The 17,201-nt window shown below is 35.1% G+C and overlaps 1 protein-coding gene across 1 annotated transcript; it reads right to left on the reverse strand.

Annotated features, from left to right (window-relative positions):
* Positions 1 to 9,519: 9,519 nt before the first annotated feature.
* SCPL51 (serine carboxypeptidase-like 51) lies at positions 9,520 to 13,359 on the reverse strand. The gene is made up of 13 exons (XM_086654510.1): positions 13,117 to 13,359; positions 12,942 to 13,036; positions 12,746 to 12,853; positions 12,377 to 12,617; positions 12,184 to 12,227; positions 12,036 to 12,103; positions 11,833 to 11,938; positions 11,532 to 11,731; positions 11,342 to 11,411; positions 10,916 to 10,966; positions 10,708 to 10,760; positions 10,434 to 10,563; positions 9,520 to 9,894 (listed from the first exon to the last, which is right to left on the reverse strand). Exons 1-13 carry the CDS (start codon positions 13,250 to 13,252, stop codon positions 9,817 to 9,819), a joined length of 1,380 nt encoding a protein of 459 aa, XP_086510636.1. The 5' UTR covers positions 13,253 to 13,359; the 3' UTR covers positions 9,520 to 9,816.
* Between the last annotated feature and the right edge of the window lie 3,842 nt (positions 13,360 to 17,201).

Consider the following 17,201-nt stretch of genomic DNA (forward strand, 5'->3'; position numbering starts at 1 on the left):
GGGTGAAGCTAACCCCAAAATGGAAGGAGAAAGTTCCAAACCCTAGCAAGAAAGTGTAGGTTTGTGTTTCGGAGGAGCTTATCTTCCATTCGTTGTTGTTGGTATTGTATTTCGACATTGTGCTCATGCAATTTTTGATGTAGATCTTCGCGAAGTTCAAGCACTATGTCGGTCTTAATCTCCAAATTTTGCATAATTTCAATGATCGGATCAACAAGCAGGTTATAGTTTACGGTTGGGATATGCTTCAAACATGACTTTGCCGAAAGGCCTAAGTAATCTAAAGGGAGTGTAGAATCCGTAAGCTCATCCCACATCTCAGAATAAGTGGCGAGACTTTCATTAGTGAAGGTATGAGGATTCTCCGGAATAGATGTAGATAATTCTATTACTCTATCCAACATACTATCAGTTCGTCTTAGGGCTTGCATATACTTACCAACTATAAACTCCGGTGAGTATCCTTGCGGTGATTCCGCCATTGATTATCTATCAGTTTCTAGGTTAGAGGCTATGAGAAATCCAAAAGAACACAGAGAAATCAATCAAAGATGAGGGTTAGTTAGTAGGGCTTTCTTATTTAGGGATTTACCTATTCTTATAGCCTCATCCATTAATATAGAAAGTAGAAACAACTACCTTATTTGAGTGCCAGACGGAATCCCAGATCAACTACAAATAAAACAAATTTTATTCAGTTATTTTACATACAACCCCTAACTTTTTACCCGTTTACGGTCTAGCCCCTAAATTTTACCCCTAACTGTTTACCTGTTTACGGCCCAGCCCCTAAACTTTAGTGAAAGACGAATCTGTTTTAAAGTTCCATTCATTCATTTACTATCTATCTATTGAGTACAGCTGGTCTTTCTTCTTAACCATTACCTCATGTTCCTCTTGTAAGACAAAAAAAACTATTATTTCATAATAATATAAAAGTCACAAATTAGATTAAAGCATCAATGGATCACAAATACTTGTTTATTCAAGACTTAAAAGACGATGATGACTACTTTTAGTGTAAATATGGAGAGCTTTTAGAGAGAGAACGTCTTTCAAAATATGGAAGACACTTGGAGATATTTCGGTAATGTAGATAATAAAATTATTTTTGTTATTATTATTATTATCATTATTATTATCATAAATTAGATTAATAATGTATAATAACAACATTAATAATTTATATTTGACTAATAATATTATTATATTACGACATTATACTATTATATTAATATAATATTGTATTATATTAAAATAATAAATATTTGTCAATGTCTACAGATGTCTCAAAAGTAACAAAACATAATATTGAAGTATTAATAAAAATTTGTTGTTTCATTTGATAAGAAAATAAGAATAATAATAATAATATTTAAATATTTATCAATTGTCTACATATGTTTACGAAATTCGAAAAAAATATTTTTAAAATATTAACAAAAATATTTTATTTCATACCATAAGAAAAATATTTATCAAATGTCTGTGAATTAGAGCCTTAGACAACGAGGCAAAGCAAATGTTCAACGATTTTGATATATTATTGAACTATATGGTTACTGATCATGTGAATGAAGACAGACGGTGTTCTGACCAATGGGAAACTTTGCCTGTTGGAGTAATGAAACTTAGTTTCGACGGGGCTTTCAAAGAAGGAAAAGCTGTAATTGGTGTAGTTTGTAGAGATTGGAATGGTGAATTCGTATTGGCAGAAACAAAGTGTATGAAGGTGTTGAATGCAACAGAAGCTGAAGCTCATGCTTTAAAGCTTGTTGTCCACATTATTAATCGAAGACGATGGAAACCTGTTATCATTGTAGGAGATATAGCGCAAGTCATTAATGCTCACTTAAATATAAGTGGTGATTTTCCCTGAAAAATTCGACTTATTATATCTGAAATTTCGGAAGAAAGTCGATCCCTGGAACAGTCTCTTTGACATTTTTTTTGTTAATAAAAATAACAGTATAAACGGCATATGTAGTTCATATAAAAATTGTTAGGTCAACACATAGTTGTCCAAGTAGTTTATAGTATTGACGGGAACTTTAAAATCTTTGAAGTCTTAGGTTCGATTCCGAGAAGAGGCAAAATCCATCTTAACGAATTTAAGGGGGTGGTAGTGGTTCAGGACAGTGGAGGACATTTTTATGCCCCCTTATGTCCCTTTTATTGGTTGGTTGGAGACATTTCAAATGTTTCAAAATGTATGTGTTATTCATTTGAGACATTTTAAATATCACGAAATGTTTGTATTATTCATTTAAGATATTTCAAATGTCCAGGAATATTTGTGTTATTCGTTTGATACACAAAATGATGGACATTTCAAGACAAATTGGTTGCAAGGACGCTTGGGGACATTTTAGTGTAAATTTAGAGAGTTCTGAGAAAGAAAATATTTCTGAAAATATAGGAGACACTTGGAAACATTTCAGTAAGAAAACTAATAAAATAATTGTTATTATCAAATTAGATTAATAATATATGATAGTAATATTATTATATTACTATATTGTACTATTATTGTATTATTATATTATTGGGTTATTATACTAAATTATTATTATATTACTATATTCTTATACTATATTGAATACGTAGTAAATATCCACTAAATATCTATCAATCTCCACAATTGCCTACAAAAAGTACAAAAGAAATTATAGTTTTGAAATGTAAATAGTAATTTGTTCTTTAGGCACCAATAATAATATTAAATATAAATATTTACCAAAGTCTGTCAATGTCCACAGATGTGTACGAATGTTTACGAAAGTCAAAACATATATTTTTGAATATTAATAAAAATATTTTATTTCATGTGATAAGACAACAATAAATTAAATTATAAATATCAACCAACTGTCCATCAATGTCTACAAATATTCACGGATATCTAGTGAGATAACTGAAACTGGTAACTGAAGGGACATTAAATTTGCACATGAACAGTCAGATGCAATCTTGAAAAAGATAATGGAGTGTTGGATATGAATTTGTGAAGTTTTTGTCCTAATGAGCATTAATTTTGTCCTAGATTTTAGACCATTCATGTTCTAGAATCCGAGTAATATAAAGAGTTCGTTAACCAATCCTAGTAAATAGGTGAAGTTAACTAACTTTTCATGCTCTAGATAATTAGTTATAGTTATTATCGATCTTGAGAATCGAAGTATCCCTCTTACTGCATTCTTGCTTGACTTTTTCCGAGTCTCTCTCACCTCTCTTGTATATAGTTTAGTATACTTTTCATTATTTCCTATAAATCAATCTAAGAACCCAATTATCATCTTTTCATTTTTAGTCTTAGTTAGTCAGTGACACCTAGACCGGTGGGCTAGACCCTCTCGATATTCGAATTACCTCCATATCCTTGAGGATCGATCCTGATCTTACCGGGTTATTACTTGACGCCCGTATACTTGCGGGTGGAGACCTTTTAGGATAACATTCTAGGCCCATCACCACCGCCTCACCGACTCTCTACAACCGACTCTCTCTACAACCGACATTATACATAGATAACACTAATCACCGACATAAGCTTAGCTTCCGCATTCCAGCTCTGTCTCGGAGTCCAGCTCTGTCTCGGAGTCCAGCTCTGCCTCACAGCCCTGCTTCGAATACCAGCTTTGTCTCAATAATCAGCTCTGCTAACAGGTCCGAAGTTTAGCACCGAGACTTGTAAACGGGTTGGCGGGTCATAAACCGGGTTCGATACCAATCCATATTCGAGTCACTTCAAACATCAACTAGGGCCGGGAAAAAGTCCGTTGACCGTGAATCGATCGGTGTCCGCCCGAGTCCAGAGGCGACCGAAACCTCCCGAAATCCTATCGGGCTAAACCCGGACCGATCAATTAGAGTTGTCGGGCCGGTCCCGGGTATGAAGCTCTGCCCGACTATCACATTACCAAGCCCGGATTGCCCGGACCGATTTTACTTTGATGACCGTTACATTAAGACATTAGTCTCATCACCCAGCCGTTGGATTAAGGGTTTTTAACCCATAGATAGGTTTCTTTTGCAGACACCCTCATTAACCTAGAATCCTAGTTGCCTATCTCTCTCATCTCTCGAACTCATCCCCTCTCTCATCTCCTTTTTCACGAATAATCTTCTGGATTCCTCTTTCATCTCACCTCTCTTTCGCCTCGTGGACTCCTTTCTCTGTCTAATCTTTCTCTCTCGTTTCATGTACCCTCTCAAAGTTGTAGAAGAAGAAAAACGAAAATGTAAAAAAATGAACTTGGAAAAGGATGAAGAAGAACGAAGTTAAGAAAGAAAAAAGAAGAATGAAGAAGAACAAAGTTGAACCTAAAACGAAGATCTGTTTTTTCTTCATAAGATTTATTTCATGTTGTTTCTTAAGATTTGTTTCGTGTTGTTTCTGAAGTCTGTTTCATAATCTTGTATGTTCTTAGGAGGTGGTGAAGATCTAATTTTTGCCCAATTTTTGTGTTGTTTCTTGCCCTAATTTTCGTGTTGTTTCTTGCCCTAATTTTCACCCCATTTTTCCCCTTGATTTGGCCCCAATTTTGTCCTAATTTTGACCCCGAATTTGTGCCCTAACTTCTAACCCTAAATTTTGCCCCAATTTGTGCCCTAATTTCTAACCCTACATTTTGTCCCAGAAATCAGGTTTTACCCGGACCGACCCAGACCGGTACCCGAAGGAAAAATCCAGTCTTGGGTGGGCTTTGGGCAAGGTAATTTTGGATTTTGACCGGACCAGACCGGAAATCCAATCTGTCATTGTGTTTTAGAGCCCGGATCGCCCGAGCCCGATGAAATTGGCCCGCGGGCAAGCCCGACCGGACCGATTCCCACCCCTAACTTCAACCTTTCTTCCTCCTTCATTCTCATTTAGCTTCTCCTTCATTGAAAATCTATCTCTATCTCTATATTTTCTTACTAATCTTGTAACTGATAGCGTCATCTCCTTCTCTCTGTCTCTCTCTATAATCACAAATTTGTTTGTTTCAGAGCCAAATAAGTTCTCATTTTCCCTAGACCATTCTAGAATTTGAAGATTTTGCTTAATTCGAGTACAATAGTTTGAGCGCTTCAACCAACTGTTTAGGAACGTTTCAGAAGGTTATTTGAAGACAATGTATCGGCTCATTTGATGTTCGTTACATGTGATGTTAGATATTTTTAGGTTTGATTTTTAAGCTTTCGTTCAGTCGAACCAGACCGCAACTTGTATCAAATAGGCATGGACGTGTCGAATTCAACTCTAGCAACAAAGATGGGCTACTAGAGTGAGGTGGGCTCGAACCAAATAGTCACTTGTGAATTCGGTGGACTCGAACCAAATAGTCTATTCTAAATTTTGTGGACTCGTACCGAAGGGTCTCTTGCGAATTCGGTGGACTCGAATCGGTTGGTCTCTTGTGAATTCGGTTGAACCAGACCGAATTTACTTTCGTCCCCCACAAATTTTTTTCTTCATATACCCAGCAAATAAATCATTAAACATGTGAAAATTTGTTAGGATATGTTCATATACTTCTTTATAGACTAAATCATGTCCAAAAATTGATTTTATAGAGTCCTTTGCTATTTCCTCAAAACTTTTGGAAGTTGTTTCGTCCATGCTGGTTTGTAACAATGAAGATACCAAAGAGATGGATCACCAAAGAAATTTCGGTGAGTGTTTAGGTATTTGACTTTTAAAGAGATTTAGGGTTGAGAAAGATTGGTAATTAATGTGGGTGATAGAAACCATTAAAGTGGGTTTTTAGATCTTAATAAATTTTTCAAAAAAAAAGGAACTGAAACAGATGAAAACATTTGTGGTTAAAAATTTGAATGAAATTTTATTGGTCTTTTATTTTGTATCTTTTTAGTTCCCAACCCCTACAACCACTTTTTTATACGACGATAGTAGTCGTTTCCAACAATCTTTAATTTTTTCAAAAAAAAACTTTTATCTTCTAGCCACCCCTATCATTTATCTCTTTCTTTTCTCTTTCCTCATTCATATCTCTGTCCTCTTCCATCTCTCTTTTTTATCTCTATTTGTCCCAGCAAAGGGTGTTGGGAATTACATGTGTCTTATCCATAACCTAATCATCTAACTAGTGTTGGTAGAGGAATCTCAATCACCATATGATTAACACTAAGTTATCCAGGATCTTATACATGAACTAATCAATGAACTAGAAGAAAGAATAATACTTGGATTCGCTTTCCCACGAACTAAATCCCGACCAGTATTCGGAAGATATAGAGCTTCAAGTGTAGCTCCTTTACTTGAGACACCGAATGTATAACTTGAACTCCCTCCTTTAAGTCAGCTAGGATTTTCTTGAAGGTTGAGATGAAGAACTTCTTCTTCTAGACTTGATAGATAGATTGAAAACTTTTCTTTAAAATCTTCTCTCTCCAATACTTGTGTGAAGAGAGGGATTGCCCTCTGAGAAATTTCCACACCTTTTCTGAACTCTAAACTGGTCCTTATATAGGCATTACCTTAGTAGGGTCCTACTCAAATAAGAAATCTTAAAAGTCCCTCAGAAAAAATAAGTACAAGTTAGAGTTTAATCTAACTAAAACCCTAATTAGGGTTTCCTTATGCTATGGCCTGCCCGACTAGCCCTTAATGGGCTTAGTCTGTTCGGCCCACCCCTTTTATTAGGCCGGCCAGGGATTTCCCCTTAAGGGAATCCCTTGTTGGCCCGATTCTTTTCTATCTTTTAAGTATTATCAGACTGTATCATACCCATCTATATACTAGTTCCCATCAATCTATTCTCACTGTTCAAGTTACCATTCTTATGTCTAACCCGTTGTAGGATCCGGTCTATGTTAGCCGCGGATTACCGAAGTGATCCGACAGTCGTAAGCGGCTTCTAGCTAAGCATTACGACTTCTAATTGAACCGGATTGATTGATCTTCCAAATAAGGTCATCATTATCCTATAAGTCAAATCGTACGCATTGCCATCTTAGTCGAAGGACATTCCTACTGAAGGATATACCTTCAGACCTCAAGGATATATATCCTTCAAAGGGTACATTCCACTTTGCCGGACACAAATGAAGAGAGAGCGAGAAAAAAATAATAGAGGTGGTGGTGGGAGAAGAGGAGGAGAGAAATGGTGGTGGGTGCTAATGTCGATTTTTAACAATCCAGTATCAGTCAGAATAAAGATGACTTGATGCTGGATCACGTCTAATTGATTGATTATGCTTCGTTAATGCCTTCCACCATCGATCCTGCTCCCGCTCTTGGAAATTTAGAGGAAAACCTGAAAGAAGCTCAGAAACCTCTCCGATGCTTAAGACAGTCAGATTGCCCTTGCAGACAAAAATCTGAGTATTGAATGAACCTTCGAGTTCGTACCTTGTTCTAGGTTATTTGACGCCTTTTATAGGCTGCTTTGGATTGACTGTTAATAGACGGTGATGATGAGGCGGTTGAGATCCACCGTGTCGTATTGGAACTACTATTCTGTAGTTAAGAGATTTAGAGTTTCCTTTTGAGTTTATCTTGTATCTTACATATTAGGAGTTTTTTAATTTCAGGATATTCGATAGATATCTTTTTAAGTCTAGGAGATGTTTCCTCCTTTAAAGAATTTTGAAGCCCAAGTTAGACAAATATTTAATATCTACATCGACTGATATCTTTGATCAGATTCATGATTAAGTCTGTGAGCGTTTGGCACGATTCTACCTTCCCATATTTAGGGCTTAAGGTACCAGGCTTGCTTACGTGGACCCCTTAGCCTTTTCACAAATCCAGGACAGACCAGGTTGTATTTGAGTCAGGACAGGGCTTAGGCGCCTAAGGCAATCGTGTCGATCCCGGGCTTGAGTGGTAGTCCTCCTTCGGATTCGACCTCCCTTGCTGACGTGACGCGGGTTGATCCACAAGTCTTCTCTTGACTCAATTACCTTAGTCAACTAATGACCACTTTTTTTATCATCACACATAGCTGTTTTATTAAACTTTGCTATAAATAAGGTAGCCGGGAAGAATAAATAGTCTTTCAAACATTATATGATAGTTTTAAGAGTATTTATATAACTCCTCCGAAGATGTCTTTGTGATGGTAGTTACATAAGTTATAGTTTTTTTATTTTATTTATACCCTTTAACACAAGTCAATAAATGGTGATTCCAACTACACCGTGAATCAAACGTGTGACCTCCGGTTTTTGGAGTAGATATCCAACCAACTGGCCAGACAGTTGTTGGCATATTACTAATATTAACAATATATCATTATATAACAATATATCATACATATTATTATTATTATGATAATGGTGTAATTTGGGTCAACTGGATTCCATCAACATAGACAAGATGGATTAGGCAGACCATATATCTTTGAAATAACAAGGTAGATTTTGAAATATCAAGATACTTGTAAAATATCGGTAAAAATATGTCATTTGAGATGATAATAATAATAATAATACTAATAATAATTTTTAATTACCATTATTGGTATTAATTATTAATTAAAGTAGGACCCACGAAAATGTCCATGAAAGTCACTCTTTTCTTGTTCGACAAATTAAACGCTCTTTTACCCTAGAATCCATCAAAATGTCAATGAAGGTCCAAATCTAACAAAGTCGATGGATTTGTGAACGTCACTGACATTCACAGACTTTAAAATGTCTGCGATTGAATGCTTCGGATAGGGGTGGGAAAAAGGCCTACGAGCCCGGATCGCCAAGTTTAGTCGAACCGATAAGCCTGACCGACCTTCTATCCAAGTCTGGCCGATAAGTCTGATCGGTTGATATTTTCAACTTACTTATACATTTTAATCATATATAGATACTTACGACCAATTAATAGGGCTAAAATTTAGATTGCACATTTAAACTTATGTGCATGGTAAGATTAAGATTCACACATTCCTTAGATATAAAGCTTCGCAGCTCTTTCATCTCAAAGAGTTTACAATGTAAAACTATGTTATCATTAAAAAATAAGTTTTGTTTTTCACATTTTAATTCCACGTCACTAATGATAAAGAAAAAAGTAATTGGAGTTTTTTTATAAAGGGTTGAGAGATGGGACAGTCTTGATTGGGCTACGGCTTTGCTCGGGTGAAATCTTAATGAGTATTTTTCGTAGGCGCTCAAAACAAAAATTTAACATTGTCTCTGAGTCCGAATGGTCCGGTCTCGGATTGCACGAAAAATTAGGCGGGTTCGGACGGGCAACACACAACGAAACTTTGTCAAGTGCCCACTCGATTTGTCCATATGTCCGAGTAGACAAATTGAAATCCGTATGTCCGAGTGGACAAATTGAAATCGTGTCCATTCCGTCCAGACCGAAAGAGCAAGTGACCGCGGACTGTCCCGCTTCCCACCCCTAGCTTTAGACATCCACAGAATTTAGAATGTTTGTGAATGAATGCACCGTTATAATAGTGGGCTTTGAAATGTCATCCAAAATCACCATTGACTACCCCTCATCTAAAAAAAAATGGAAATGAAGAAGTCTTGACTTGTACCCACTCAAGGTGGGAGGAATTATTGAAATAAGAAGACACACTAGTATTTGTTTATTCATCAATCATGTGTTTGTTGCAATCATGTTTCATTCTCTCTCTCTCTCTCTCTCTCTATCTTCTCTGATCTATTTCATGACTTTGTGACAGACAATCTTTCTTTCTGTTTATTCGTTTTCGTGTAGATTTCTCCTTTCAATCTGTACCCCATACCATAATTACTAACTTCTTTCCTTTATTCCTCTCACTCTATCTTATATATCTGTGGCTCTTCACCATTCATGTAATTGCATGAGAAGTTTTCTTCCTTGTCTATTTGTGGTTAAGATGATGATGAGACAGGAGACTGTGTGATGTCACCTACCATCTTCAATGACACACAAGGCTGATCTACTGGCACCTGCACCCACCAATACATATATGTTAGAGAGAGAGAGAGAGAGAGAGAGAGAGAGAGAGAGAGAACATCATAATCAGAGCACTCTCTCCTGCTAGCAAAAACTACAGTATCAAGATATTATTGTGTTTTCAGTACTCTCTCTCTCTCTCTGCTTTGACATTTTTTTACTTCCTGGGTTTTCTTTTACCTTCTTAGACTTGTCATATTTTGTCCTTGGAAAAACTTTTTCTTTACTTATTATTATTATTGTCTTATAATATACATTTTGGCTAACAAAAATGTGGTATCTGTTTTTATTTCATTTTGTATATTTGTATCTAATTATATGTTTGAATAAGTTAGTCATTTAGACTCGTCAAACATCATAAATGAAATACGACTCATCGGACAAATACCAGACACTACCTCCTATGTCATAAAAGGGAAATTAAATCTTAACAAGAGTGGATTTAGATCTTGGATGTGACATGGGGAAAACCAGACACTGCCTCCTATGTCATAAAAGGGAAATTGAAGAGTGATGAAGATGAGTAACTTACAAAGTGGCCAGCACCCAATATCCAATAGAAATGGAGGTTCTTGTAATGCTTGCTGAACCCTTTCGTATCAGAACTTCCACAATAAATAGGATTTCTCTCCAGATTCATGAAACTTTTAAGCCCTTCCCACCTGATCACTAAAATTAGTTAAAAAAAATCCCTTTTTTTTGTTGAAATAATTAAAAAAAAAATCCTAATCCGTCTTTTTTTTTTTCTCATTTTTCAGAGAAAGAGAGAAAATTGCGAAAGAGAAAGAGAAAGAGTGAGAGATTACTTGAGTTTCTCAACCCATGCTTCAGTTCCTTTAGTTGAACAAATGAGATCAATCTACAAAGCAAACAAAATGTCATCAAGATTTAATCACAAGTATTTCTTTAAGTGAGTGATGCAAAAGTGACTTATTTCTTTTTCTAAAAGGACTTATTTTGGTGGAATGACTTCTATTATATATTGTTAAACTAAAAAGGACTTAAAATTCATACCTGCCCATTATACACTGTCACATTAACCCCATATGATAGTAGCTCATCAACCTTCACCAAATTATAACCCATGTTAATTCTCATTTTTTTTTATCTGCCTTAACTTGTTATAACCAAATAATAATCAAGGTTAAGCTCATAATTATTTATTTTAAAGATTACTCGACCTACGGAAAATTATCTGTCGACCACGAGATAGGAATAAGTATGGTCAATAACTAGAATTATTTTCAATTGAGAAATTAGTAACAAAAAAGGATTTAGAGTGATAAGAGGCTTAGTCTTCCAGCTTAAAGATAAAGAGTTCGAGGTACGCTGACAATTAAAAAAAAAAAAAAAGGAAAAATGCTCTGATGTTACTCCAATCTTATTAAAAAATGGAGCTTGTTTAAACAATCTAATTAAAAAATGGTACTAGTATTTTACCTCTTTAATCCTAGGTTTCATGAAGTCACTTCCTAGAGCTGTAAACACAGACCCTGATTGGCCTCCCCATCTGAAACAATGACCCCAACCAAATAGATGAAAAAAAATCTTTTATTAGTGGCAAATTTAAGGTTCTAAGAGATTAATTAGGGTTTAAGTGGGTTTTTACTTTGTAGCTCAAGAAACTTACGTTACGTTATTGGGGATGATCTTAAGTTTCATTTTAATGGCGCCATTCATCAAACTACCTAAATTTCCATGACCTCCGGGCGAAAATTTTACGGAGTCGAGATATCTTGAATATCTCTGCAATGTTGTTCCTTTGGTTGATTTTAAAGTTGATACTGAAAGTGGGTCTTCCCTTGAATCCAACATGAAATTGTAGAAGTCCTGCAATGCCAAAATGAAGTAGTAGAGAAATAGAGAGAGAAAATGGGGATGAGAGAGAGAGAGAGAGAGAGAGAGAGAGAGAGAGTGAGAGAGATGGGTACCACATAATTGCTGTCCCTACTAATGACATTCTCAAGTCTAGCCCATGTATCTGTGGCTTCTTGAAATTGACCATTCTCAATTTGATGCTTAATTAGTTCAGCTAATCTGTTTTATGAAGTAAAATTAAATATCTAAATTGAATTTCACAAATCAAATTAAGTTATCTTCCCCATTTTAATCAAAAGAATTTCAATTTTTCGACCTGTTCGATCTTTCTAGTCCTTTGTTATCCAACCTTGATACATCTTTAAGCAGAGGCCCCCATGAAAACTGCATTTCCAAAATCATAATTCTTAAAATCCACTAGATTGAGAGGATCAAATAATGTGGATGATTAATTTTTCTCTCACCACAAAATCTTCAGGTGAAATCCAACTATCACCCAAAGCAACTCCTGTACTTGAAAAAACAGGGGATTTTTTTATTTCAGAATTGAGAAACTTGATTATGAACAAAACCCAAGTACTAATTATACTTGATTAACAAAAAATTGAATCAATTTGAAGAAAACCCATTTATCTTAAAGGCATATGAATTAAGAACCTCCAAGTTTCAGCTTCAATTCTCCAGCTTTAATGGCTTTAAAAGCTGATAATCCAAGAGTAACAGCAAATTTTCCACCATAAGATTCTGCTACAATATAAAGAGGACTTTTTTGAAGGTTTTCATCTTCATTGAAAAGTGATTTCAATAATGTAGTTAAATCAGTTGCTGCTTCTTCATCAGTTTTCACTAAAAATTTCTCATCTTCCACATAACTGTATCCAGTTCCTACTGGATTATCCTTCAATCATTCAAAAATTAATCAAAATCAATCAAACCCATTAACAATTCTCTGTTTTTCAACAAAAAACATCAGTTTTTGAATAGAAATTAAAAAACAGAGGATTAAGTATATATGGAAGAACTTACTACAAATAAAAGATCAGTTTTCTGTAACCAAGTTGAATTTCTAGGGTTCAATTGGGTATCCAATGGTCCAATTTCTTGAAAATTACCAATCCCAACTCCTGATCCACCCTGTTAAAAAAAAGAATTTGAATCCTGATAAAAATGGGTTCTCCATTTTTCAAGTAGATTTAGTGAAATTGATTAAAATATTACTTACTGGTCCACCTTGTAACCATAAAATAATTGGCCATGGTTTTGAAGGATCTTCAACTTTATTTGGACTTTTATAAAGCCACCAAAACATATGTGCTTCTACAAAAATGCAAGAAATCAGGATTCTAGTGAGAGAGAAAGTAATGAAGATTTTAAAGTATTCTGTTTTTTTTACTTACTAGGTCTAACTTCAACATATCCCCATTTTTCAGACCCATCTTCTGTTCCAGTAGCTAAGGCAAAGACTCTTCCATTAAAGATTTGAAGAAGACAAACTAGAAGAGAGAGAAGAAGGTAGAGAGAGAAAATTTTCATTTCAAAGTTCAAAGTAGGAAAGATAATACAAAGTCAAAAACCCACTTGAGAGGTATAAGAAGAACAAAAGGTTCTCAAGAAAAGAAAGAATTGTTTGTTTCTGTAACAGAACAAACCTAAAAATTTATGTAACAACAAAATAAAAGTTAAAGCAAATAAATATACCAAAAAGGCAAAGTCTTTTGATGATAAAATCAAGGTATGATGAATATAATGTGAGTATCATAAATTTAAAGAATGGGTAAAATAAAATATTTATTAAACATTTGAAAAACCAAAGAAAATCATGAAAAAGATAAGAAGGGTGTGTCTATTTTATTTTATATTTATTATTTGTTTATATTTTTATATTCAATAATATATAATAATAATAATAATATAAATTATTTCAACAAGAAAACATCAATAACTTGTTGACACTTGACCTACATTTTAATTACAATCACTGATTTATTAACTAGAATCTTATCAATAGAGCTAAGGGTGGGCTTGGGTAGAGGTTCTCTGAGAGTGTTATTTGAGAGAGACTGGCAGGTAATTGCAAAAACATTTTAGTGGCAGAAATGGACGACCACATCAATAGTGACCGAGACAAGAGCAATTTTGGATTTTTTTTTATACTTTTTGGTGCCACTTGATTCCTCAGTCCTAATGAAAATGATAGAAAGTCTACTAAGAGAAACTATAATCAACCGTCCTGATTTGAGGGTCAACAAATTCAGGATTTATGTATCAAATCTTGAGAAAATCGTGACTGTTTGATTTCATTTTGTCTAGATTTTCCCTGGGTGTTTCACTGCTCAATGGAAAAATGGATAAACTGAAAGCAAATGTACATTATTCTCTTTTTTTTTTGTTAAAGGTGTACATTATTCTCAATTAGAAGTTTTCCTCTCTTGTCTAATTTTGTTTTTTTGGGTGGAAGTCTTGTTCAAGTGTGGCATGGTAACAGGTTGGACGATTGATATAAGTATAACTATGACTAGGACTGGGAAAACGGTCCGAGACTCCGGGGTCCGAGCCGGGCTTACCCGGCCCGATGGCCCGGGCTTATAGGGCCGGGACTCGGACAGGGACTCAAAACCCTTCAAACAAAAACCCTCTCCGCCTCCTCTTTCTCTCTCCGCCTCCTGTCTCTAGTCTCTCTCCGCCTCCTGTCTCTAGTCTCTCTCCCTTCTCACCAAAGATGAAACAAAGAATACCACCTCCATTAAACCCTAAAAGGCTAAAATCATTACACCTTCTCACCTATTCAACTTATAAAAACTAAAGTTTGAAGCATCTCCGGTGTCCCTCACCTTATTGTTCTCTGAAAATGGTTATATCGAAACCCTTGTTTCAGTCAAAAGTGTAATGTTTTGTTGGTTGTACGCTGATGATCTACGGATCAGAGGAAGCGGTTAAAGCCTTCGAACACCTACTTTGTTATTATTTATCTTGTGTTCTGTTTTTTTTTTTTTTAAATAGTACAAAGTTGTTAAATATTAGTCATCTAGGTTTTACTATAATGTTGTAATTTTGTTAGTTTCTTTATGTGTTCTTGTTTGATAAACCAAACATTTGAGATGTGTATGTTTATTATTTTGTTGTAATTTTGTTTAGTATGTTTAGTTTAGTTGTTCTTGTTTAGTAATGTTTAGATTAGTTTAGTTTGGTATCCTCTATCTTATCTCTTTATATTTTAGTTCTTATTTTTCTTTTTTTGTGTACCAGATGGAAGCAAAAATTGTTTACAGTGGAGGTATGGATCTTGATATTTTAGCACAAGGTGCTGGCAAAGGAATTGTCTGAGTCTAGTTAAAAATGAAAAATTGTATAACTCCCAAAGGCAACATAAAGTGATGAATTTTCCTTAATTTTTTGAATAGTTGGAAACCTAATCAAGAGTGAAGTTGGGTACAAAAAGTGAGGATACTCCAACAGCGGTCATGTTCTTGTTTTTAGGGTTTAGTGAAGGAAGAAGGGGATTATTATACATGGGCCCGGAAATGAAACTCTTTTTTGATATATGTGTTTGGAATTCTAAGTTTACTACATGCATAAGTTTCATTTTTTTTTTCTGTTGAAAAACATGGATATGTTTCATGTTCATGTTATATAAACTTTTTTTCCTCTTGAAAGATGTTATATAAACTACTTAGAAATTAGACAACACTTTATATAACGAGGGGATAGTGGCTAAAAAAAGGCATTTAAATAACTATAAATGAAATGGTTAATTATAAATTAGTAATTTTTTTCTGAAAATTACCCGAGCCCGTCCGGCCCGAGTCCGGTGGAACCCGCTCGGGCAGTCGGGCTCGGACGGCCTACGGGCTCTGATATTTGGAATTCTGTCCGGCCCGATCCGCCCGACTCCCTATCGCGGGCTCAGGTTATCCAGCCCGATCCGCCCGAGTCCGGCTCATAGTTGCTCGAGCCCGTCCGAACCCGTCCGATTCCCAACCCTAACTATGGAAAATCATAATTTTTTCCATATTACAATTATGGTTATTTGTTGTTTGACCTCTTAGTTTATGATCAGTTTTATGCGTGACCCATAGTTTAGGTAAAATACTCAAATGAATCTCTTTTTGCATTTACTCTGCGTTGACTAAATGACCTCTTAGTTTATGATCAGTTTTATGCATGACCCATAGTTTTATGCATGCCCCTTTTTTACTTATTTATGTATTTTTTGTATCTTTTCATTCTTTCTTTCTCATTCATTCGCCGTCCTCCACTCTCACTGTTTACTCTAATGCACTCTATTTCCCTATCTCTAATAACGGAATCTTCAAGTTCACGCTTCAAGACGGTATTATAAAGAGTAACCCATATCTAGGAAAAAGGCTCCTGCAAGGAGATGCAAGGAAAAAGATAAGTGTTAATAACGTTTTTACCCCCAATTTTTGAACAACGGGCCGATTTGACCCCCATAAGTGTGAGGGCTTTCTGTTTAGCCCCCAATTATGTTCGGGAGTTCGATTTGGCCCCCAAAGTTTGTGTAGTCTTCCATTTTTACCCTTATGGCATTTCTATAATTAAAAATTTTCTTTTAATTATCTAACTCATACTTATTTCCTCCCCACCTCATCCATCTCTTTCTTCCACCTCATCCTCATATTTCCTCCACCTCATCCTCATCTTTCCTCCACCTCACCTTCTTCTACCCAAGATGGTCGCCAGAAAAATTTGTCGACCTGCCACTTTTTTTCGAGAACCTATTTTTTCAATTCCTTCCACAAACTTCATCACAATCTCCTTCTTTCTTTCTCTCTCTGCCTCTCTATCATATCCATCTCTTTGTCTGAGATCCAAAAGGAGTACATAATAAGGTTGAACAAAGAGAACCATCATATTATAACAAAATCTTCTACACTATAATTTCACCACAATGAATGGCGAAATGAAATATGTAACAATCGAATTTCTTCAAGATAAGAAACAAGCGTAAGAGTAAACACGTGAAGTAAGCCGAACAAAACAGATCCAATATATTTGATACTAATTATCAATCTTCTACACTATAGATTGAACAAACAAATCCATTATATGCAATACTAATTATCAGCATAAAAAAACATTAAATGGAGAGATTTTTTTAACTAGAAAGGAAACCGAACAAAACTAGATGAAGAAATAGATAGAATGATCATCTACCTAATGAAGTTCGGCTAGATCTGTGTTCCTTTTTTGCTCATATACCACTTTTATTAGCTTTAGAGGGGTAGAGCGAGGAGAAGATCAAATGATAGAAAGAAGAGGAGATAGAAGAGTGGAGATATTTGCATTGTTGGTACTGTCTGACTAAACAATTCAAATATTAATTTATAGAGAGAGAAAGTAAGAAAATCATGGTAAAATTTTGGAATATTTGGTGAAAATTTACCTGAACAAAAGTGAGAGAATATTTTAGAGAGAGGAAAACAAGGGAAAGGGAAGGATGCCTTATTAACCTGAAGCAAGC

Source organism: Eschscholzia californica, unplaced genomic scaffold, assembly GCF_041429995.1.
Source record: "Eschscholzia californica isolate CP2 unplaced genomic scaffold, dmEscCali1.0.p SCAF_1, whole genome shotgun sequence".
Lineage (NCBI taxonomy): Eukaryota > Viridiplantae > Streptophyta > Magnoliopsida > Ranunculales > Papaveraceae > Eschscholzia > Eschscholzia californica.